Here is a 24299-nt window from a genome sequence, read left to right on the forward strand (position 1 = left end):
AATCAGTAAGAGTGGTACCACTTGTCTGAGCCACCCTCATAGCTCACTGAACCACTGCACAGTCTCCTACCTGATCTCCCTAATTCTACTCTTTTTTTTTTTTTTTTTTTTTTTTTTTTTTTTTTTTTTGAGACGGAGTCTGGCTCTGTCGCCCAGGCTGGAGTGCAGTGGCCGGATCTCAGCTCACTGCAAGCTCCGCCTCCCGGGTTTACGCCATTCTCCTGCCTCAGCCTCCCAAGTAGCTGGGACTACAGGCGCCCGCCACCTCGCCCGGCTAGTTTTTTTTTTTTTTTTTTTGGTATTTTTTAGTAGAGACGGGGTTTCACTGGGTTAGCCAGGATGGTCTCAATCTCCTGACCTCGTGATCTGCTCGTCTCGGCCTCCCAAAGTGCTGGGATTACAGGCTTGAGCCACCGCACCCGGCCCCTAATTCTACTCTTACCCCTACAATTGATTCTCCAAAAACAGTGATTTTTTTTTTTAACATATGTATCAACCCATGCCAATCCCTGTGCCATCTAACTCAAATTTCTATTCATGGTCTCAAAGGCCTACACATCAGGCCCCTGCCCATTCCAACCGCATCCCTACCCCTCCCCTTCTTGGTCATGGTCACAACAGTGCTCTCCTTCTGTAGCTCCAGAGAGCCAAGGACCTTGGCACTTACCAGTCCCTCTGCCTGAGAGGCCCCATCTACCCAGGACTTCAGCACCTTTTCAAGGGCCCACCTCTGACAATCTCATCTAAAGTAATACCATCTACTTCCCAGGGTGCCTTTGTCCACATCACTGTGTTGTTTTCTCCTAGCACCTAAAACTATGTGAAGTTGCTTTAAATATTTGTTTATTTTTCTCTACTGTGAGAAAAGGGACAGTGTTGTCCTGTGAGCTGTTCTATCCCAGCACCCAGCATCCGGTGCCTGGTACCTAGTAAACATTCAAAAAACACTTCACGGGCCAGGCTCACACCTGTAATACCAGCACTCTGGGAGGTCGAGGTGGGTGGATTACCCAAGTCCAGGAGTTCAAAGCTACAGTGAGCCATGATCATGCCACTGCCCTGCAGCCTGGGCGACAGAGCAAGACCCTGTCTCCAAAAAACAAAAACAAAAAATTAATTAATTAATTAAGAAAGAACAGATTTGGGGGTGGTTAGAAGACAAAAATAAAACAGAAAATTTCTCTTTTGGGCCTATATATTTCTGTGTTGCCTGAATCTTGACAATTTAAACACTTATTTGCACAAAATAAATATTAAGGAAACAAGTTTCTTTTTTAAAACTGTAGGCTAGTTACTAGAGATTATATGGTATTAGGAAGGGGAAAGTGTTTCTCTATTTTTCTAGGAGCAAGTCTTCTCAGTACATTCTTCATCTCCCTAACATCCCAAAAGATTGGAAGAGTTCACAGGGCAACTTTCTTCCTAATGCCAAAATCTCCTTCCTCTACAGCCACAGTTCTGAACTCTGGCTGCAAATTAGAATCACCTGGGAGCCTTTGTAAGGAAGAAAGAAGGAAGGAAAGACGACGGGAGAGAGGGAGGGAGGGAAGGAAAGAAGGAAGGGAAGGGAAGAAAGAAAAAGAAAGAGAGATAAATGAGGGAGGGAGGGAGGAAAGAAAAGGAAAGAAAATCGTGACTCTATCAGACAGCTTTCTGACCTTTTAAAACACAATGAATTCCTTTCATAGGACAATTCTCTGTAAGTAATAGCATAAGCGGCCAAACAACTGTGGTTCTATCAGAAGTCATTTCACTCTGAAATGTCAACTGCTGTAATCAGAATGTATCTGGCTGAGTCATAGAAATTCTGCCATCTCGAACCTAATACAACAAAACAGGCGGTTTACAGTTCATTTATTGAAAGTAGAGGATTATCATCCTTTGTTTGCTACACTAATTTCTTTTTTTCTCTTTTCCTTTTTTTTTTTTTTTTTTTTTTTTTTTTGAGACGGAGTCTTGCTGTGTCGCCCAGGCTGGAGTGCAGTGGCCAGATCTCAGCTCACTGCAAGCTCTGCCTCCCGGGTTTTTACGCCATTCTCCTGCCTCAGCCTCCCAAGTAGCCGGGACTACAGGCGCCCGCCACCTCGCCCGGCTAGTTTTTTGTATTTTTTAGTAGAGACAGGGTTTCACCGTGTCAGCCAGGATGGTCTCGATCTCCTGACCTCGTGATCCGCCCGTCTCGGCCTCCCAAAGTGCTGGGATTACAGGCTTGAGCCACCGCGCCCGGCTTTTTTTTTTTTTTTTTTTTTTTTTTTTTAAAGAGACAGGATCTCACTGCATTGCCAAGGCTGGGCTTGAATTCCTGACCTCAAGCCATCCTCCCAGCTTGGCCTCCCAAAGTGCTGGGATTACAGGCATGAGCCACTGCACCTAGCCCCTTACACTAACTTCTAATGAAAGATCCCTCTGTTTACAAGAAGCACCATGTGTCAGCCACTGGTCTGTGGAGTTCAGAGCTGTGGCCTCAATTCCCAAGTGTTTCCATCATTTGGGGAGTGAAGTGGACTGTCATCTCTATAAAAAGCTTGGGAAAGGTGACCATAATTAGGAAAGCTCTGTGGCCAAAGACATTATTTATAATTCCTAGAAACATAAAGAACAAAGAAGAAAGAAAAAGTATGAAATAAGAAAGAGGGCTCCAGTCTGGCACGTAAGAAGCTTAGAAGTAATCACTCTGCCCTAGCAACAAGTAGAAATCTGAACAAACTAAAAAATCAGCAATTCTTCTTAGATTTGTTAGAGAAGACAGGTTACTGAACAAACCACTGCCTTCAAAATTAGAAAGTCTAGGGTGCAAAAGATTGAGACCCAGTCATAGGAATATAGAATGTTTCCCCTCCTTACATACCTTACCGCCACACCACTAAAGGCCTATTTACCAGAGTCTTTTTTCTCTTTTCTCTTTCTTGAGACAGGGTCTCACTCTGTCCCCCAGGCTGGAGTGCAGTGGCATAGTCCTGGTTACTTGGGAGGCTGAGGTAGGAGGATTGCATGAGCCTGGGAGGTTGAGGTGGCAGTAAGCCAACTCGTGTCACTGCACTCCAGCCTGGGGGACACAGTGAGACCCTGTCTCAAGGGGAAAAAAAAGAAAGAGAGACAGGGTTTTGCTATGTTGCCCAAGCTGGTCTCGAGCTCCTGAGCTCAAGGGATCCACCTGCATTGGCCTCCCAAAGTGCTGACATTACAGGTGTAAACCACCACACCCAGCCCCACATTCTTTTCATCTCTACAAAATATTCACATTTCAACAAAACAGCACAAAGCATACTAAAGGACAAAAAACACAGTTTGAAGAGACCCAATGAGCATCAGAATCAGAGTCAGGCAGGGCACAAATGTTGGAATTATCACATCAGGAATTTAAAAGTATGATTAATATGCTAAGGGCTCTAATGGAAAAAGTAGACAATATATAAGAACAGGTAGATAATGTAAGTTAGGAGATGAAAAGCCTAAGAAAGAATCACAAAAAAGTGCTAGAGATCAAAAACATTGTAACAGAAATAAAGAATGCCTTTGATGGGCTCATTAGTAGACTGGACATGGCTGAGGAAAGAATCTCTGAGCTTGAAGATATAAAAATAGAAACTTCCAGACTGAAAACAAAGATTAAAAAAAGACTAAAACAAACAAAAACAAGATAGAACAGAATACTCAAGAACTGTGGGACAATTACAACAGGTATAACATACATATAAACCAGAAGGAGAAGAAACAGAGAAAGGAAGACAAGAAATATTTGAAGCTGTAATACTAATAAGCTCCCAAATCTGATGTCAGACACCAAACCACACACCCAGGAAGTCCAGAAAACACCAAATGGGATATATGCAAAAAAAAACAAACAACAACAACAACAACAAAAAAAACTACCTCTAGGCTTATCACATTCAAACTTCAGAAAATCAAAGAGAAAAAAAAATCTTGAAAGAAGACAGAGAGAAAAAAACACTTTCCCTACAGAGGAGCAAAGATAAGAATTATATTTAACTTCTCATAAATGATACAAGCAAGAAGACAGGAGAATGAAATAGTTAAAGCATTGAGAGGAAAACACCACACCACCAATCTAGAATTCTGTACCCCGAGAATTATCCTTCAAAGTGAAGGAGAAGGCCAGGTGCAGTGGCCTGTAATCCCAGCACTTTGCCAGGCCAAGGCAGGCGAATCGCTTGAAGTCAAGAGTTCAAAACCAACCTGACCAACCTGGTGAAACCCCATCTCTATTAAAAATACAAAAATTAGCCAGGTATGGTGGTACACACCTGTGATCCCAGCTACTTGGGAAGCTGAGGCAGGAGTATCGCTTGAACCCAAGAGGTAGAGGTTGCAATGAGCCGAGATCACACCACTGCATTCCAGCCTAGGCAACAGAGCGAGACTCTGTCTCAAAAAACAAACAAACAAACAAAAAAAGTGAAGGAGAAGTAAAGACTTTCTTAGACAAATAAGAATTGAAGGAATGTGGCCGGGCGCAGTGGCTCAAGCCTGTAATCCCAGCACTTTGGGAGGCCGAGACGGGCGGATCACGAGGTCAGGAGTTAGAGACCATCCTGGCTAACCCGGTGAAACCCCGTCTCTACTAAAAAATACAAAAAACTAGTCGGGCGAGGTGGCGGGCGCCTGTAGTCCCAGCTACTCGGGAGGCTGAGGCAGGAGAATGGCGTAAACCCGGGAGGCGGAGCTTGCAGTGAGCTGAGATCCGGCCACTGCACTCCAGCTTAGGCGACAGAGTGAGACTCCGTCTCAAAAAAAAAAAAGAGTCCTTCAAAGAGAAAAAAAAATAATATAGGTCAGAAACTCAGATCTACATAAAGAAAGGGAAAACATTAGATAGGAAACAAGGGAAGGTAAAATGCAAAATTGTATCTTTCGTATTCTTAAGAATAACGTACAGACGCACATACATATGTTTGTATGTTTATGTATGCATGAAATGAATGACAGCAACAGTATAAAGACAGGAGGGAGGCATTAGGATTTTTTTTTATTAATGGTAGTTATACCACCATAAAGTAGTATAGTGTTATCTGAAAGTGAACTTGGATTAGTTGTAAATGCATATTGCAAACTCTAGGACAACCACCAAAAAAGTTTTAAAGGAAGTATAATATGTTAAGAAAGGAGAGAAAGGCCGGGCGCAGTGGTTCGCACCTGTAATCCCAGCACTTTGGGAGGCTGAGGTGGGCGGATCATGAGGTCAGGAGTTTGAGACCAACCTGACCAAAATGGTGAAACCCCGTCTCTACTAAAAATACAAAAATTAGCCGGGTTTGGTGGTGCGTGCCTGTAATCCCAGATACTCAGGAGGCTGAGTCAGGAGAATCGCTTGAACCCAGGAGGCAGAGATTGCAGTGGGCCGAGATTGTGCCACTGCACTTCAGCCTGGGGGACAGAGTGAGACTCTGTCTGGAAAAAAAAAAAAAAAAGAGAAAGGAGAGAAAATGATGCCTGGCACGGTGGCTCATGCCTGTAATCCCAGCACTTTGGGAGGCTGAGGCAGGTGGATCACCTGAGGTCAGGAGTTCAAGACCAACCTGGCCAACATGGTGAAACCCCGTCTCTACTAAAAATACAAAAATTAGCCAGGCGTGGTGGCGATTGTCAGTAATCCCAGTTACTCGGGAGGCTGAGGCAGGCAAATCGCTTGAACTGGGAGGTGGAGGTTGTAATGAGCCGAGATTGCACCACTGCACCTGCACTCCAGCCTGGGTGAGAGAGCAAGACTCCATCTCAAAAAAAAAAAAAAAAAAAAAAGGAGAGAAAATGAAATCATATAGAGTGCTCAATTAAAATCACAAAAGGCAGAAAAGGTGTGCATGACAAAAATAGGAGCAAAGAACAAGGGCAACAAATGGAAATTAGTAATAAATATACTAAATATTAATGCCATTATATCAATAATCACTTTTCACCCCAGTCGTCTAAATACACAAAGTACAGAGATTGTCAGACTGGATCAAAAAACAAGACACAGATGGGGCATGATGGCTCTCACATGTAATCCCAGCACTTTGGGAAGGCCAAGGAGGGAGGATCATTTGAGCCCAAGAGTTCAAGACTAGACTGGGAAACATAATGAGAACCCATCTCTACAAAAAATTTAAAAATTAGCTGTGCCAGAAGCGGTGGCTCATGCCTATAATCTCAGCACTTTGGGAGGTAGAGGCGGGTGGATCACCTGAGGTCAGGAGTTCGAGACCAGTCTGGCCAACATGGTGAAACCCCATCTCTACCAAAAATACAAAAATTAGCCGGGTGTGGTGGCACCTGTAATCCCAGCTACTCGGGAGGCTGAGGCAGGAGAATCGCTTGAACCAAGATGCAGAGGTTGCAGTTAGCCAAGATCGTGCCATTGTACTCCAGCCTGGGTGACAAGAGTGAGACTCTGTCTCAACAACAACAACAAAAAAATTAGCTGAGTGTGGTGATGTGCACCTGTAGTCCTAGCTACTTAAGAGGCTGGGGTGGGAGGATCCCTTGAGCCCAGGAGGTCAAAACTACTATGAGCCATGATCATGCCACTACACTCTAGCCAGGCAACAGAGTGAGACCCTGTCTCTAAAAAAATAAAAATAAAAACAAGATGCATTATATGTTATCTATAAGAAACCAACTTTATATATAAAGGTATGTATAAAGTAAAAGTAAAGAAATGAAGAAAGATATATCATGCTCACTCTAATCAAAAGAAGGCAGGAGTAGCTATATTAATTTCAGACAGAGAAGACTTCAGGAAAGTTATCAGGGATAAAGAGGGGCAATGCAAATGATAAAGGAGTGAACACTCTGAGAAAAAACAATCCTTAATGTGTATGCACCTAACAACAGAAGACCAAAATATGTGAGGCAAAAACTGCTAGAACCGCAAGCAGAAATAAATGAATGCACTATTATAGTTGGAGACCCTAGCTTCATTCTATCAGAAATGGACAGATGCAGCAGGCAGAAAAGCCAAAAGGACATAGTTGAACTCAACAGCACCATCAATTAACTGGATATAATTAACATCTAAGGCTAATGGGAGGATTGCTTGAGGCCAAAAGTTCAAGACCAATTTGGTCATCATAGTGAGATCCCATCTCTACAAAATGTAAAATAATTTATTAAAAAATTAAGGCCGAGCTCGGTGGCTCATGCCTGTAATCCCAGCACTTTGGGAGGCCAAGGCAGGCGGATCACAGGGTTGGGAGACCGAGACCATCCTGGCTAACATGGTGAAACCCCGTCTCTACTAAAAATTAAAAAAAAATTAGCCGGGCACGGCAGTGTGTACGTGTAGTCCCAGCTACTCGGGAGGCTGAGGCAGGAGAATGGTGTGAACCCGAGAGGCAGAGCTTGCAGTGAGCCGAGATCATGCCACTGCACTCCAGCCTGGGCGACAGAGAGAGACTCCGTCTCAAAAAAAAAAAAAAAAAAAGAAAAGAAAAGAAAAGAAAAAAATTTAAAAAAAAAAAATTAACATCTATTGGCTACTTCATCTAGTAACAACAGAATACACATTCTTCTCAAGCTCACATGGAACATTTACCACAATAGACCACATTCTAGGTTGTGGTCTTCTCTTTTAAAATTTTAAAAATAGAAATCATACAATGTCTGTTTTCAGATCACAATGGAGTTAAACTAGAAATTAATCACAGCTGCGGCCAGGTACAGTGGTTCACACCTGTAATCCCGGCACTTTGGGAGGCCAAGGCTGGAGGGTTGCTTTAAGCCAGGAGTTCAATACTAGCCTGGGCTACAAAGTGACATCCCAGTTCTACAAAAAAATTTAAAAATTAGCCAAGCATGATGGTGCACACCCATAGTCCCAGCTACTGAGGAGGCTGAGGTAAGAGGATCACTTGAGCCCAGAAGTTTGGGGCTGTAGTGAGCTAATATAGTGCCAATGCATATCAGCCTGGGTGACAAAGCGAGAGAGCCTGCCTCTTAAAAAAAAAAGAAAAAAGAAAGATAGCTGGAAATTTCTAAATACTTGGAGATTAAACTATACATTTATAAATAACACATATGTCAAGGAGGAAATCTTGGAAAAAAACATATTTTCAACTAAACAAAAATGATAACAACTTATCAAAATGTGTGAGATACCACAAAAGCAGTGCTTAGGGAGAAATTCATAGCATTGAATGTATAATTAGAAAAGAAGAAAGATCTAGGCTGGGCACGGTGGCTCACGCCTGTAATCCCAGCACTTTGGGAGGCAGAGGCAGGCGTATCACCTGAGGTCAGGAGTTCGAGACCAGCCTGGCCAACATGGTGAAACACCGTCTCTACTAAAAAATACAAAAATTAGCTAGACATGATGGTGGGCACCTGTAATCCCAGCTATTAGGGAGGCTGAGACAGAAGAATCACTTGAACCTAGTAGGCAGAGTTTGCAGCGAGCCGAGATCGTGCCATTGCACTTCAGCCTGGGCAAAAAAAGCAAAACTCTGTCTCAAAAAAAAGAAAAAGAAAAGAAAAGAAGAAAGATCTAAAATCAATTATCTACTTTTAGAAAACTAAAAAAAAGTTAAATCCAATGGAAGCAGAAACAAAGCAATAATGAAAATTAGAGCAGAGATGAATGAAGTTGAAACGGGAAATTAATAGGGAACATCAACAAAACCAAAATCTACCTCTTTGAAGACATCAATAAAGTGTGTAAGTCTCTAGCCAGGCTAATATCATTTGCATATTTGTCCCTCCCCAAATTGTAATCCCCAGTATTGGAGGTGGGGCCTGGTGGGAGGTATTTAGATCACGAGGACAGAGCCCTCATGAATGGCTTGGGCCATCTCCTTGGTAATAAGTGAGCTCTCACTCTGAGTTCCCATGAGATCTGGTTGTTTAAAAGCGTGTGGCACTCCCCTCTCACTCCCTCGCTCCTGCTTTCACCATATGACATGTCTACTCCCCCTTCCCTTCCGCCATGATTTTAAGCTTCCTGAGGCCTCCCTAGCAACCAAGCAGATGCCAGCACCATGCTTCCTATAATGCCTGCAGAACGTTGAGCCAATTAAACCTCTTTTCTTTACAAATTACTCAGTCTCAGGTATTTCTTTATAGCAATCCAAAAACAGCCTAATATATAGGTTAACCAAGAAAAAAAAAGAGAGAAGAAACAAGTTACCAGTATCACAAATGAAAGAGAGAACATCAGTACAGATCCCACCAACATTAAAAGAATAATAAAGGAATATTATGAACAACTCTATGCCCACAGATTTGATAACCTAGAATGTACAATTCCTAGAAAAGATGCAATCTGCCAAAACTCATACAAGAAGAAACAGACCATATGAATAGGTTTATATCTATTAAAGAAACTGAATCAATAATTATCAACCTTCCAAAACACTAGACCCAAATGCGTTCAATGGTGAATCTAACAGACACTTATGAAAAAAAAATTGTATCAATTCTCTACCATCTCTTCCAAAAGATAGAAGCAGAAAGAGTACTTCCTAACTCATTCCACGAGACCAGCATTATCCTAATACCAAAACCAAAGACATGCAAGGAAAGAAAACTACAGACCAATATCTCTCATGAATATAAATGTAAAAATTCTCAAAAAAATTATCAAATCAAATCCAACAATGTATAAAAAGAATTATAGGCCAAGTATGGTGCTCACATCTGTAATCCCAGCACTTTGAGAGGCTGAGGCAGGTGGATCGCTTGAGCCAAGAAATTCGAGACCAGCCTGGGCAACATGGTGAAACCGTGTCTCTACCAAAAAATGCAAAACTTAGTTGGGTGTGATGGTGTACGCCTGTAGCCACAGCTACTCAGGAGATGGAGGTGGGAGGACCACTTGAGCCCAGGAGACAGAGGCTGCAGTGACCTGAGATCATGCCACTGCACTCCAGCCTGGGTAACAGAGTGAGACCCTGTCTCCAGAAAAATAAAAAATGAAAATAAAGAATTATACACCATGGCCAAGTGGGATTTATCCCAGGTATGCCATGCTGGTTCAACATTCAAAAACCAGGCTGGGTGTGGTGGCTCATGCCTGTAATCCCAGCACTTTGGGAGGCAGAGGCGGGTGGATCACCTGAGGCCAAGAGTTCAAGACCAGCCTGGCCAGCGTGGTGAAACCCCATCTCTGCTAAAAATACAAAAATTAGCTAGGCATGGTGGCACATGCCTGTAATCCCAGCTACCTGGGAGGCTGAGGCATAAGAATTGCTTGAGCCTAGGAGGCAGAGGTTGCAGTGAGCCAAGATTGCACCTCTGCACTCCATCCAGGGTGGCAGAGTGAGACTCTATCTCAAAAAAAAAAAAAAAAAAAAAAAAAAATCAAAATCAATTAATATAATCTATCACATCAACAGGTTACCAAAGAAAAATCACATCCCATATCAGTAGATGCAGAAAAAGCACTTGACAAAATCCAATACCCATTGTGATTAAAAACTCTCAGAAAACTAAAAAAGGAACTTGCTCAACTTGATAAAGAATGTCTACAAAAAAATCTATAGCTGACATTATATGTATTGGTGAGAAACTTGAATCTTTCTCTCTATAATCAGGAACAAAGAGGATATACTCTCTTACAACTGCTTTTCAACATTGTACTGGAAGTCCTAGATAATGCACTAAGACCAGACAAGACGAGATAAGACAAAAAAATAAAGAGAGGGTATATGGATTGGGAAGGAAGAAATGACTGTCTTTGTTTCCAGAAATTACAGTTGTCTACATAGAAAAATCTGAAAAAACTGCCCTGGTGCGGTGACTCACGCCTGTAGTCCTATCACTTTGGGAGGCCAAGACTGGTGGATCACCTGAAGTCAGGAGTTTGAGACCAGCCTGGCCAACATGGTCAAACCCCGTCTCTACTAAAAATACAAAAATTAACCAGGCCTGATGGCACATGCCTGTAATCCCAGCTACTCGGGAGGCTGAGGCTGGAGAATCGCTTAGAACCTGGGAGCCAGAGGTTGCGGTGAGCCGAGATCACCCCACTGTACTCTAGCCTGGGTGACAAACCGAGACTCTGTCTCAAAGAAAAAAAGAAAGAAAAGAATAATCTGAAAAAGTTGATAGAAAATACTCCTGGAGTATTTATAGTATTTGTATCCTGGATTTCATGACATAAGGTTAATGTGCAAAAGTCTATGACTTTCCTATATACCAGCAATGAACAAGTAAATGTGAAATTAAAAACATATCACCAGTCAGGCACAGTGGCTCACGCCGGTAATCCCAGCACTTTGAGGCTGGCGGATCGCCTGAGGTCTGGAGTTCAAGACCAGACTGACCAACATAGTGAAACCCTGACTCTACGAAAAATACAAACGTTAGCCTAGTGTGGTGGCAAGTGCCTGTAATCCCAGCTACTCAGGAAGCTGAGGCAGGAAAATTGCTTGAACCCAGGAGGCGGAGATTGCAGTGAGCTGAGATCGTGCCATTGCACTCCAGCCTGAGGCAACAGATCGAGACTCCATCTCAAAAAAAATTATATATATAATATAATATTTATATATATTATATATATACACACACACATACACAAAGAATACTTAAAACTCAACAATAAGAAAACAGAAAACCCAATTCAAAAATGGACAAAAGACCTACAAAGATAACTCACCAAGGAAGATATAGATGGAAAGTAATCATAGGAAATATGTTCAACATCATAGGTAATTAGGGAATCACAAATTAAAACAAGATACTGGCTGGGTGCGGTGGCTCACACCTGTAATCCCAGCAGTTTGGGAGGCCAAGGTCGGCAGTTCACTTGAGGTCAGGAGTTTGAAACAAGATGCCACTACACACCTATTAGAAAGGCCAAAATCCAAAACAATGACAATAGTAAATACCGGCAAGAGTGTGAAGCAACAGGAACTCTCATTCATTGCCGGTGGGAATAAAAAGATGGTACAGCAACTTTGGAAGACAGTTTGCCAGTTTTTTATGAAACAAAGCTTACTCTTGCCACATGATCCAGCAAGTATGCTCTTTGGTATTTACCCACATTAATTGAAAATTATATTCATATAAAATCCTGCACATGGATGTTTATAGCAGCTATATTCATAATTGCCAGAACTTGGAAGCAACTAAGATGTCCTTCAGAAGGTAAATGGATAAATAAACTGTGGTACATTTAGATAAAAGAATATTATTCAGTGATAAAAAGAAATGGGTTATCAAGCCATGAAAAGACATGGAGGAAACTTAAATGCATATTGCTAAGAATAAGAGGCCAATCTGAAAAAACTACATATTTTATGATCCAACTGCATGACATTCTGGAAAATGCAATACGTTAGATTCAGTAAAAGATCAGTGGTTGCCAGGGCTTGGGGGAAGAAGGGATGAATAGAGGAAGCACAGAGGGTTTTTAAGACAGTGAAACTCCTCTGTATGATACTATACTGGTAAATCCATGTCATTATACATTTGTCCAAACCCATAGAATGCACCATACCAAGGGTGAATCCTAATGTAAATATGGGCTTTGGGTGATAATGATATGTCAGTGTAGGTTCGTCAGTTGTAACAAATGTACCACTCTGATAATAGGAGGTCAATAGCTGGGGAGGTTCGCACATGTAGGGGAACAGTGAGTATATGAGCACTCTCTGTATTTTCCATTCAACTTCACTGTGAACCTAAAACTGCTCTAAAAAATAAAGTTGATAACCCTCTGTGCAGTGACTCCATGGCTCTCTGCAGCCTTGAGTGGTGCCATCCCACCTGGTTCCCTCTGCTATTATCTACTGTTTCCTTTTCTCTCCTGTCCTTGTGTCTCAGTCAGGAAATAAGGGTGTCAAATCCCATTCTGTCTCTAATTTGACAACAGGATTGGATGTTGTGTATTGTGGAGGTTTTTGTTTATATTGTTCCTAAAGTATGAAAAATAAAGGGGAAAACACTGAATTGGAAAAAAACAAAACGCTTTAACATTCAAAGAGTAAAACAGGCCTGATTAGACGTTTATGTCTTGTATTTATAAACGGTTAGTGGCCAGGCGCAGTGGCTCACGCCTGTAATCCCAGTACTTTGGGAGATCGAGGCGGGTGGATCACAAGGTCAAGAGATCGAGACCATCCTGGCCAATATGGTGAAACCCCCTCTCTACTAAAAATACAAAAGTTAGCTGGGCATGGTGGTGAGTGCTTGTAGTCGCAGCTACTTGGAAGGCTGAGGCAGGAGAATTGCTTGAACTCAGGAGGCGGAGGCTGCAGTGAGCCGAGATTGCACCACTGCATTCCAGCCTGGCGACAGAGCCAGACTCCATCTCAAAAAAAAAAAAAAAAAAAAAGTTAGTGATGCATTTCCTCAGTGCAAATTATTTTTTACTCCTACTTATATTTATGAATACAATAAAGTCCATACAGAAAAGAAAAGAGAGAGCCCATAAGCTTCATCATCTTCACTCCAGGATTCTGAGCTTGGCTGGCCTCTCCCAAAAGATAAACTGAAGGATTAGAAAATCTATCTCGGCCGGGCACGGTGGCTCACGCCTGTAATCCCAGCACTTTGGGAGGCCGAGGTGGGCGGATCACGAGGTCAGCAGATAGAGACCATCCTGGCTAACACGGTGAAACGCCGTCTCTACGAAAAATACAAAAAATTAGCCGGGCGCGGTGGCGGGCGCCTGTAGTCCCAGCTACTCGGGAGGTTGAGGCAGGAGAATGGCGTGAACCCGGGAGGCGGAGCTTGCAGTGAGCTGAGATCGCGCCACTGCACTCCAGCCTGGGCGACAGAGCGAGACTCCATCTCAAAAAAAGAAAAAAAAGAAAAAGAAAAAAGAAAATCTATCTCACCTAAAAACTTCCATATCTCCCTCAACAGTCCGCCAATACAAAGGCTTCTCTTGCATGGAAGGTACAAGAAAAGGAAAATGATGAAAATTGTATTGCTGACTTTGTAAATTCAGATGAGAAGCGGTGGATGGTCTGAATGTAGTGAGTTATCCCAACTGATTGTTTACGGTCACAGATTGAACTCTTTGTTCTACTCTTTCCCCTCTTCTTACCGCTGCACTTAAAAGGAAGGGAAGGGAAGGGAAGGGAAGAAGGGAAGGGAAGGGAAGAAGGGAAGGGAAGAAGGGAAGGGAAGGGAAGGGAGGGAAACAGAAAGAAAGAGAGAGAGAGAGAAAGAAAGAAAGAAAGAAAGAAAGAAAGAAAGAAAGAAAGAAAGAAAGAAAGAAAGGAAGGAAGGAAGGAAGGAAGGAAGGAAGGAAGGAAGGAAGGAAGGAAGGAAGGAAGGAAGGAAGGAAGGAAGGAAGGGGGGGGAGGGAGAATGGGAGTAAGGAAGGAAGACAAAATTTTTTTGAGATGGAGTTTCACTCTTATTGCCCAGGCTGGAGTGCAATGGCGCAATCTGGGCTCACCGCAACCTCCGCCTCCCGGATTCAAGTGATTCTCCTGCCTCAGCCTCCCCAGTAGCTGAGATTACAGGCATGCGCCACCACGCCTGCCTAATTTTGTATTTTTAGTAGAGATGGGTTTCTCTATGTTGGTCAGGCTGGTCTGGAACTCCCGACCTCAGGTGATCCACCCGCCTCGGCCTCCCAAAGTGCTGAGATTATAGGCGTGAACCACAGCACCTGGCCGAAAGAAAGGAAATTTTAAAAAAAGAAGCAGCTGCCACTCGCCAAATAATTCTATTTAATTTTTTTTATCTTTTAGAGACAAGGTCTCATTCTGTTGCCCAAGCTGGAGTGTAGTGGCATGATCATGGCTCACTGCAGCCTCAACCTTCCAAGCTCAAGCGATCCTCCCACGTAGCTGGGACTAGAGGCATGTGTCACCACACCTGGCTGATCTCTGTTTTTTTTTTTTTTTTTTTTTTTAAAGAAACAGGGTTTCATCATGTTGCCCTGGCTGGTCTTGAAGTCTTGAGCTCAAGTGATTCACCCGCCTCGGCCTCCCAAAGTACTAAGATTACAGGCATGAGCCACCACGCCTGGCCCCAAGTTATTCTAAAATAGTCGTTCTTAACCCTGGCTGCACATTGCACTTACCATGGAAGTTTAAAAAATATTGATGCATGCATCCCACCCACAGAAATTCTGACTTAATTAGAATTGGTTGGGTCCTGGGCATGACGGCTTTTAAGCCTCCCAGATGACTGTAATGTATGGCAAGGGTTAAGAACCCTGCTCTAGTTTGGCATAGGTTTCTAAGCACCCATACATTGATCCTAAACACAGTCTCCTGAATAAATGGCTGGTCACTGACAAGAAATGAATATCAGTTTGAGAGAAGTATTTTAGTAAAAATCCAAGTAGGTTGATTTGCACTCATGGTATGGCTGTAGTACAGTAACATCAGTATCAAAACGCATACGAGATGTAAAACTAGGGTAGAGGGATTCAGTCATTATCAACACACACACAAAAAAGATGGAACAAAGGAAGAAACAAGTATGTGAGCTCAACTCAGAAGCTCCCCCACCAACCTTGGGGGAATTTTCTTTTTAATGGAAACAGTTGACTATTGGGAACAGTGAGGAAGCAAGTGTCATCCTTTGTTCCAGAATTGAGAAGAATCCACAGTAAATATCCATTTCATGTTTATAATGGGTAAGAAATGTTTATCCCACAGTGGTTTTTCAGAGAACAAAATTAAAATCAATACAATATTGATTCTTGTCTTTGTAAAATATATCACCAAATATTGATATATGACTTTGAAATGTCAAAGATATTAAAAGAATGAAGTACACCCTCCTTTTTTAGTGAGATGAAGGCAACTCAAGGTTACAAATGATCCTTCCTCTGGACCGTTTTCTATACTGTGACAGAAGGACTTTCTAAACTGCAACTCTGATCCGGTCCCTCCTCTGCTCCACATCCTGTGTCAGTTCTCCATGGCTTCCCTACAGGGCCTCCATGCCCACTTCTCCAGGCTTCCCTCCCTCTGCGCCCTCCTACCACCCTGTGCTCTAGCTGCACACAGTTCCTCAGACAGCACTGCTGTGTCTCACCTCTTAGACTTTATCTGTGCTGCTCCCTCAACCAGGATGGCTTCTTTCACGTGCCCCAGTCCTCCCAGTTTTGGAAAAACTTGTCACATCTTTCAAGATTCAGTTCAAGATAACTTCAACTATGAACCTTTCCCTGACCTATCCATATGACCACTCCCTCCTTTGCTCACTCATTCCCACTAACATGATGCCTTACACTTGATACATTTACATGTTTACCTGTCTAAATTTTCCTCCTACATCCTGAGTCCTTTGATGTCAGAGACTGTATTTTATCCATTTATATGCCCAGCACTTATAAAAGCAATTGGTATAAGGGTTTTCTATTTTATGAATTGAATTTAACTGAATGTATTGAATGAATAATTTTATCTCTCCATAAATAATCTCCCTCTCCATCTGCCTCTCTGTCAACAGAAACATACATACACACCCCAGGAAGGAAGAAAGGAAAAAGAAAGCATCCAGGATGGAACAGTTTTTGGGATAGTTCCATGATCGGTAGGGCTGTCTGTCTTACCATTGATGTTCTGTGCCCAGGGACTGAAGGCAGAGGTGAGGGGCTATTTTCCCAGTGAGGAAAATCCAAGCAGGAGCTATTCCGAGAACCAGAACTTCCTGAGTCACTGTGCAGATGTCGCTTTTCAGACAACAATCTGGACAGAAAGCTGGCCTTGCGACTGCCCGGGCGAGATCTCTCTATCCAGACCCCACTCTCTCTCATGCTGCCTTCACTGTCTCTGCAGTGACTATGAAGATCTGTCAGAGGCTCACCTGAGGGTTCTGGGTCCTGGGACTGCTCCCAAGTTCCTATTGCATAGGATGGACAGTTTCTAGGAGCTGTAGTTGTACCTAGCCAGGACTGAGACATTGTATTCTGCAGGCCAAATGAAGACTGGTCTGATTGCTGTCCCAGGTGCTGATTTCCAGCACTGTCAGCCCAGGGACATGGGCTGTGAACATGGAGCTGTCCGATGTGCTGATCCTTCTCAGACCAGTCTTTTTTCCCATTGGAAGGGTCTACTTCAAGTTGCCTGGGATGTGGGATTTGCCACATGGTTTTAGACTTTGGCACATTAACTCGAATGACTTGCTGTTGATTGTTAGCTTGAAGTGGAGAGATTGTTTCAGGCAAGGAAGAGCAAATCATACACTGCTGGGCCACCGAATATTTCTTCAAATGGAATGGAGGGCCTGTTTCATCCTCAATGCCCTCACCGCTGGATTTCTTATAAAGTGTCCTCATAATTTTTCTGATGCCCAGATGAAATATTTCCAGTATATTGAGTAACAAGGAAATGGCTGCAATGCTGTGCATAAAAAGCATGAAAATTGTCTTCTCAGTGGGCCTGGATACAAAGCAATCCACTGCATTGGGGCAAGGAGGTTGAGTGCATTTGTAAAGGGGGTGCATTTGAAATCCATAGAGAATATATTGGCCTATCATGAATCCTACTTCCAGCACAGATCTGGTCAAGATGTGTAAGACATAAGTACGCAGCAGACATCCTTTCAGAGGGACTTTATGGATCCTCTTCTGCTCCTCTAACCTCCTCAGTTCCCTATCTATTCTTTGCTGCTCCTCCAAGTCAAGCTCTGGATTCTCCATCTGGGCTCTAAGGTGTGACTTTTTCCTTTGTCTCTCTTTCTCAAAGGCCCTCAGCCTATAAAGTGCATGGCCCATATAGACCAAAGAAGGAGAAGACACAAAGATGATCTGTAAAACCCAGAATCTGATCAAAGAGATAGGGAATGCATCATCATAACAGATATTGTTGCAACCTGGCTGCCGGGTGTTGCAGTCAAATGCTGACTGTTCATCATCCCAGACATCCTCAGCAGCCACACGAAGTACCAGCATTCGGAAGATGAAGAGGATGGTCAGCCAGATTTTCCCCACTATGGTTGAGTGGGAGTGAACTTCCTCTAGGATGCCACCCAATAAGTTCCAATCCCCCATGGTTAAAGACTAATGTCTGAAATATACAGAAAACACTGAGGTTAATAGCACCCATGGTGGTAACATATAGACACAAGCTCAAAAATACAGCAGGTTCTTTTGTATGTCAGCAAAACTATGAAGGATATTCCAGCCCTAATATTTATAGCCCATGCTTAAAATAGGATATTTCCAAAGACATTAATTTTCGAAAAAACACTAAAGACCCCCCCACAATTTCACCACAGTTTACTTCTTCCTATTCTCTTTTACTCTCCCCCACACAGCTGCTTGTTATTCTAGTATACAAATAGGTCTCCATATTTGTACAATTCATTCTAATTGCACAATTGTATTCATTTTTCTATCCATATGAGATATTCTACTTACCATACATCTGACATGATCATAGGAGTCTCAATTCCTCAGGAAGTGTTCCCTACCCATCCCAAGTTGTAGTTATTTTTCCCTTTCCTGAATCCTCACAACACTATTATTAATATTATTCACCTGGGACTGTGCCTAAATGAGTTTTGTGATGGTTGTGGCTTATGTTCCCCTTCCTAGAAAGGTACACCCCTTGCAGATAGAGACTTTTTCTAAAGCATGTTGGTCATTGCACACAGAAGGCATCAATATATAATAGTGAATGGAATTGTCTTTTCACTTTAAAATCATGTTCCTTGACCCTATCACCAAAATAACCATCAACAGGCAAAATAAAGTAGATCCTCATGATATATTATCCAGGGCTTTCACTGCAAGACAAAGTATAGGTAAAGAAAATACAAATCAGTCAAGTAAATCCTCAGGAACTGGTTCATATCAGGGTAGCAGTAAAGATTAGGCAGACACAGAAACAATACCAGTAATAACACATAATTACATCCATTAAGCCACATCTGGAACATCATGTTTTCATGGAATTTTTGCTAACTTAGAAGAAAAGTGAATATAAACTGCTTATCTAGCAATCTTAGGATCTGGGAAACAAGGTATAGCTGACATGAACAGGTTACTTGGTTTATCCTGAAAAACTAATGTTTTTCAAGATTCAATAAGGTTAAAATACTTAGAAGGTTAAAGCTTTCTAAGATATGGAAGACTTCCAGATAAGAAAGATACAGAGGAAAAATAGGAAATCATTATTAAGTTAAAATAGATAATGAGGCTGGATGTGGTGGCTCATGCCTATAATCCTAGCACTTTGGGAGGTTGAGGTGGGTGGATCACGAGTTCGAGGTGGGTGGTCAGGAGTTCGAGATCAGCCTGGTCAACATGGTGAACTCCCATCTTTACTGAAAATAGAAAAATTAGCTGGTGTGGTGGCACGCGCCTGTAATCCCAGCTACTCAGGAGGTTGAGGCAGGAGAATCATTTGAACCCAGGGGGCAGAGATTGCAGTGATCCGTGAGCCGAGATCATGCCACTTCACTCCAGCCTGGGTGAAAGAACGAAACTCCATTAAAAAAAAAATAGATAATGAAACAATTCTCCCCTTCCATAATTCATTCATTCAGTAATATTTGCTAATACCTTGCTATTGGCTGGGCACAGTGGCTCACGCCTGTAATCCCAACACTTTGGGAGGCTGAGGCGGGCAGATCACAAGGTCAGGAGATTGAAACCAGCCTGGTCAACATAGTGAAACCCCGTCTCTACTAAAAGTACCAAAATTAGCCAGGCATGGTGCTGTGTGCCTATAATCCCAGCTACTCAGGAGGCTGAAGCAGAATTGCTTGAACCTGGGAGGCGGAGGTTGCACTGAGCCAAGATCCTGCCACTGTACTCCAGTCTGGGTGATAGAGCAAGACTCCATCTCAAAAAAAATAAATAAAAATAAAATAAAATAAAATAAAATAAAATAAAATTAAATAAAATTAAATAAATCAAACCTTGCTATCACCTAGGCATTGTGCTAGATGCCAGGAATTCAATAACAAGCTATATTTGGTCCCAGACCTCACAGCACTTGATCACTAAGGACTCCCACTAACCTATAAAATGAATCAAGACTGATAATACAAAAATGAATATCAACCAAAAAAAATGAGAGAAAACCCTGGAATCCTTAGATTTTTTTCCAACTTATCTCCAAACACAACAATTGATTCCAGATGGAACAAAACATTAACTGTAAAAACATATTAAAATAAATTATAAAAGAATATGTTGTTTAATCTTGAAGTAGAGGGCTTTTTAAGCACATCAGTGCCAGAAATTATAATTAGAAAAAAATACAGATTCTAGCTGGGCATGGTGGCTCACTCCTGTAATCCCAGAACTTTGGGAGGTAGAGGCGGGAGGACTGCTTGAGCCCAGGAGTTGCAGACCAGGCTGGGAAATATAGTGAGGCCCCTGTCTCTACAAAAAATAAATGTAAAAAGTTGGCCAGGCATGATGGTGAGTGCCTGTAGTCCTAGCTACTAGGGAGGCTGACATGGGAGGATCACTTGAGCCCAGGGGTTTGAAGCTGCAGTGAGCCATAATGGCACTACTGCACTCTGGCCTGGGTGACAGAGTGAGACCCTTAGAAAGGAAGGAAGGAAGGAAAGAAGGAAGGAAGGAAGGAAGGAAGGAAGGAAGGAAAGAAGGAAGGAAGGAAGGAGGGAAGGAAGGAAAGAAAGAAAGAAAGAAAGAGAGAGAGAGAGAGAGAGAAAGAAAGAAAGAAAGAAAGAAAGAAAGAAAGAAAGAAAGAAAGAAAGAAAGAAAGAAAGAAAGAAAGAAAAGATACAGATTCTACCAGCAAAACTGAACGGCAAAGGTGGAGATGTCCAGAAGGCATCTGGGTCTAGAGAACAACAACAACAAAAATGGTACAAACAGGAGATAAACATTAATGAATTATCATTGAATAGGTAGAGAGGATCACCCAGAGACAAAAAGAAAAAGTGAGACAATGACAGAACCCTGAGACTAACATAGGGGAAGAAAGAGTCTACAAATAAATATGAGAAATGGCCAAGGAGAGAGAGGATGAAAACCATGAGGGTGTTGTCTCTGAAACCAAAGCCCAAAGCCAGAGTTTCAAGAAGGGGGATAGTTGACAACGTCAAATACACACACACACACACACACACACACACACCACTATATAAATAAATTTAATTTAATGGTGATATACCACGCTCAGGGATTGAAAATTGCAATATAGGTACAGATGTCAATTCTCCCCAAATTAATCCAAAGATTCAGTGTGGAATTGCAAATCACTCAGTAAAATAAAACTCTGTAAATGTACATATATATCTACGCATGTGTATGTGAGATATATATGTATGTGATTTTATTGAGCATGGAGAAAAAAATGCAGAAAGATACACACCAGGAATTTAATATAGGTTACCTGAGGTCTGTTGAAGGTGATGAGAGTGGTTGGGAAGTTAAGGTGGAAAAAAGAGAGGCAAGAAAGAGAAAGGAAAGGAAAAAAGACTTCTAAGAAAGCATGAGTGATTTTTATCAAAAGTGTAGGTTTATGTACATTTTTACCTGTATGTACATATATAAAGAATTTTTTAATGAAATTGAAAAAGTGATAGATACCTCTCAGAATTTGGAAGAGGTATTAATGAGACTTTTATAATTTACTCTATATAGTTGTGAATTGTTTGAAATTCAAAAATTAAGAATGCAGTCATTTATATTACTTGCAAATAAAAATTAGATATTAAAATGAGGACTCAGACCTCATTAACCAAAAGCAATAACTTACTAAATTCTATCCTGTCTTAGAGTTTTGGTCTTTTCCCATAATTATTCCCTTAAAACTTTCTCGTCATTATTCTTTATTTTAAAAAGAGATTTCCTCTGCAGGTAGAGATCTGGAAAAAAAAATAAATAAAGGATTCCTTTAGCACTTAAAAAAAAAACCTATAGCTTCTATTTTATATAAAAACCCTGAGATGGGAAAGCTAACTCGTGTCAATCTTACTCCTATTTGGCAGTACTAAACTATATAATACTGCTTTTTGCCACTCTCTCTTTAAAATGTGGAAATTATTATTTTTAAATAGCAAGGAAAACTGAGCTTAGCCTACATCAAAAAAAAAAATACAATCTTATATACTAGAATACAAGACATTTTGTCCTTTAGACAACTAGTCTGTTTTCTAAAAATAACTACTTTTTACCATTAAATGAATGTGGGTCTTAGAACTATTACTGAATTTTCTTTTATTATCAAATACAAATCCAGCATATCCTATGTAAAAAGCTGATGGCCCTTTTCTGCATATTATTTCAGATCTTGTCTTTCTATCTCCACAAGGATTTTCTATATATTTCTCATAAACAAGAAACTCCACATATTTACTACTTACCTTATGGGTGAACAAAAAAAATCACGATTGGGTTTGCAGAACCTTAAAGTTGCACCGTGTGTGGCTCATTAGTGGAAAAATTGCTGCTGGTTGCAGATATAAAGGCTCTGATCAGGTGGCTGTGGGGCCCTAATCCAGAATGAGCACAGTTATTTTGATCAATGGAGTTTAACCTAGTCCTCCCCCAAGGTTCAAAATGTCCTCTGGTGCTTTGCAATTTTCTTACAGTATTTTTTTCTAATTGATATCAAGCTGGGACCTCTCCTGGTATATCATATTTGGAAATGAAACGTGAAACAAATGAGAATTTTCCTTTTGCGTTGGTGAATGCATACAGTGATTTATGTTTGGGTGCATTTCTTTCAGTCTGTTGATTGTTCTAGGAATCGATGCTCGTAGATCAATGAGTCATGTCCGATTTCATAAACAAGTGCCTGGGGTGAGTCTGGCCTCATAAATGCGGACAAATAATAATGGAGTGGCAATCAAACCTAAAGTCTTATTGCAAATCATGACATGCTGAAAGAAGAAACATCTCAAAAAGAGAATAAACATTTTTAGGGTCGGGTGTGATGGTTCATGCCTATAATATCAGCACTTTGGGAGGCCAAGGCAGAAAGATTGCTTGAGGCCAGGAGTTGGAGACCAGCCTGAGTAACATAGTGAGACCCCCGTCGTTACCAAAAAAAATAAAAAAAATTAACAAGGTATTGTGGTGCATGCCTGTAGTCTTAGCTACTCAGGAGGCTGAGGAGGGAAGATAACGTTAAGCCAGGAGTTCAAGGAGGCTGCAGTGCTATGATTGCACCACCGCATTCCAGCCTTGGTGACAGAGCAAGACTCTGTCTCAAAAAAAAAAAAAAAAAAAAAAAAAGAGAGAGAGAAAGAAAAGAAAAAGAAAGAAAAGAAAAGAAAAAGGCCAGCACTTGGTGGCTCATGCCTGTAATTCCAGCACTTTGGGAGGCCTCAAGCAGATCGCTTGAGCCCAGGAGTTCGAGACTAGCCTGAACAACATTGCAAAACCCCATCTCTACAAAACAATACAAAATTAGCTGGACATGGTGGTGTGCACCTGTAGTTCCAGCTACTCGGGAGGCTGAGGTGGAAGGATAGCTTGAACCCAGGAGGTGGAGGCTGCAGTGAGCCCAGATCGCGACACTGCACTCCAACCTGGGCAACAGAGCAAGACTCCATCTCAAAAAAAAAAGAAAAGAAAAAAAGAAAAAGAAAAAAAAAATAAACCTCTCCTCCTCTTCTTCTTCTTCTTCTAAAGAAAAAAAAAACCTCCTCTCCTCCTCTCTTCTCCTCCTCCTCCTCCTCCTCCTCCTCCTCCTCCTTCTTCTTCTTCCTCCTCCTCCTCCTCGTCCTCTTCCTCTTCCTTTTCTTCCCCCTTCCCCGGCCCCTCTCCCTCTCCCTCCTTCTCTTCCTCCTCCTTGGAAAAGGAGGTTTCCGAGAGGTGGTGCCGCCTCAGCGCTGCACAGCCTGCTCTCTAGTTGCAGCCACCCACGTGGTCAAGCGCTACAGGCCCCACCTTCCAGGATGGCTAGCGGCCGCCTGCCTCCCAGGCCCCAGCACAGGACACACGGGGTGCGAGGGCACACAGGGTGCGAGGGCACACGGGATGCGAGGGCACACAGCAGCCAGGCCTTTCACTGGGCCGCGAGCTGCCTCGAGGTGAACAGGTCCGTGGGGGCGGGAGGGTGTGCAGACATCCGGAGGCTGAGGGCCGCCCCTCAGAAGCTGGTGTTCACTGGGACTGGCTGTTGGCCGGAGTCGCTCCCCCGGCTCCCTTCTCCGGGAGGGATTTCACGTGGATCTGGTTGCGCAGCACAGCGACCCTCACCATCCGGCCTTGGGCGCTGTGCTGAAACTACAGCGATTCGCAGAGACTTCTCGAAGGTGGTGCTTGCGCTGATCCACATCCTCCCGGATTTGCTGCCTCAGCTCACCCTCCTGCGCTGCCACCGCTGGGCTGAGGGCGTGGCCATCCTGTGTGTGTTGAGGGCGCAGTTGCGAATCTAGGCGTACAGGGTCCTGACGGTGGGGAGGTGGGGGAGTGGGGGTGGGGGAGGTACACATGTCCGAGAGCAGGTTGTCCTACA

At 42.5% G+C, this 24299-nt stretch overlaps 1 protein-coding gene across 1 annotated transcript; it reads right to left on the reverse strand.

Moving 5' to 3' along the window:
* Positions 1–16261: 16261 nt before the first annotated feature.
* GJA10 (gap junction protein alpha 10) lies at positions 16262–18024 on the reverse strand. Its single transcript, XM_005552352.3, has one exon. The coding sequence runs from the start codon at positions 17897–17899 to the stop codon at positions 16268–16270; it is 1632 nt and encodes a 543-aa protein (XP_005552409.2). The 5' UTR covers positions 17900–18024; the 3' UTR covers positions 16262–16267.
* Between the last annotated feature and the right edge of the window lie 6275 nt (positions 18025–24299).

Source organism: Macaca fascicularis, chromosome 4 (genome assembly GCF_037993035.2).
Source record: "Macaca fascicularis isolate 582-1 chromosome 4, T2T-MFA8v1.1".
Lineage (NCBI taxonomy): Eukaryota > Metazoa > Chordata > Mammalia > Primates > Cercopithecidae > Macaca > Macaca fascicularis.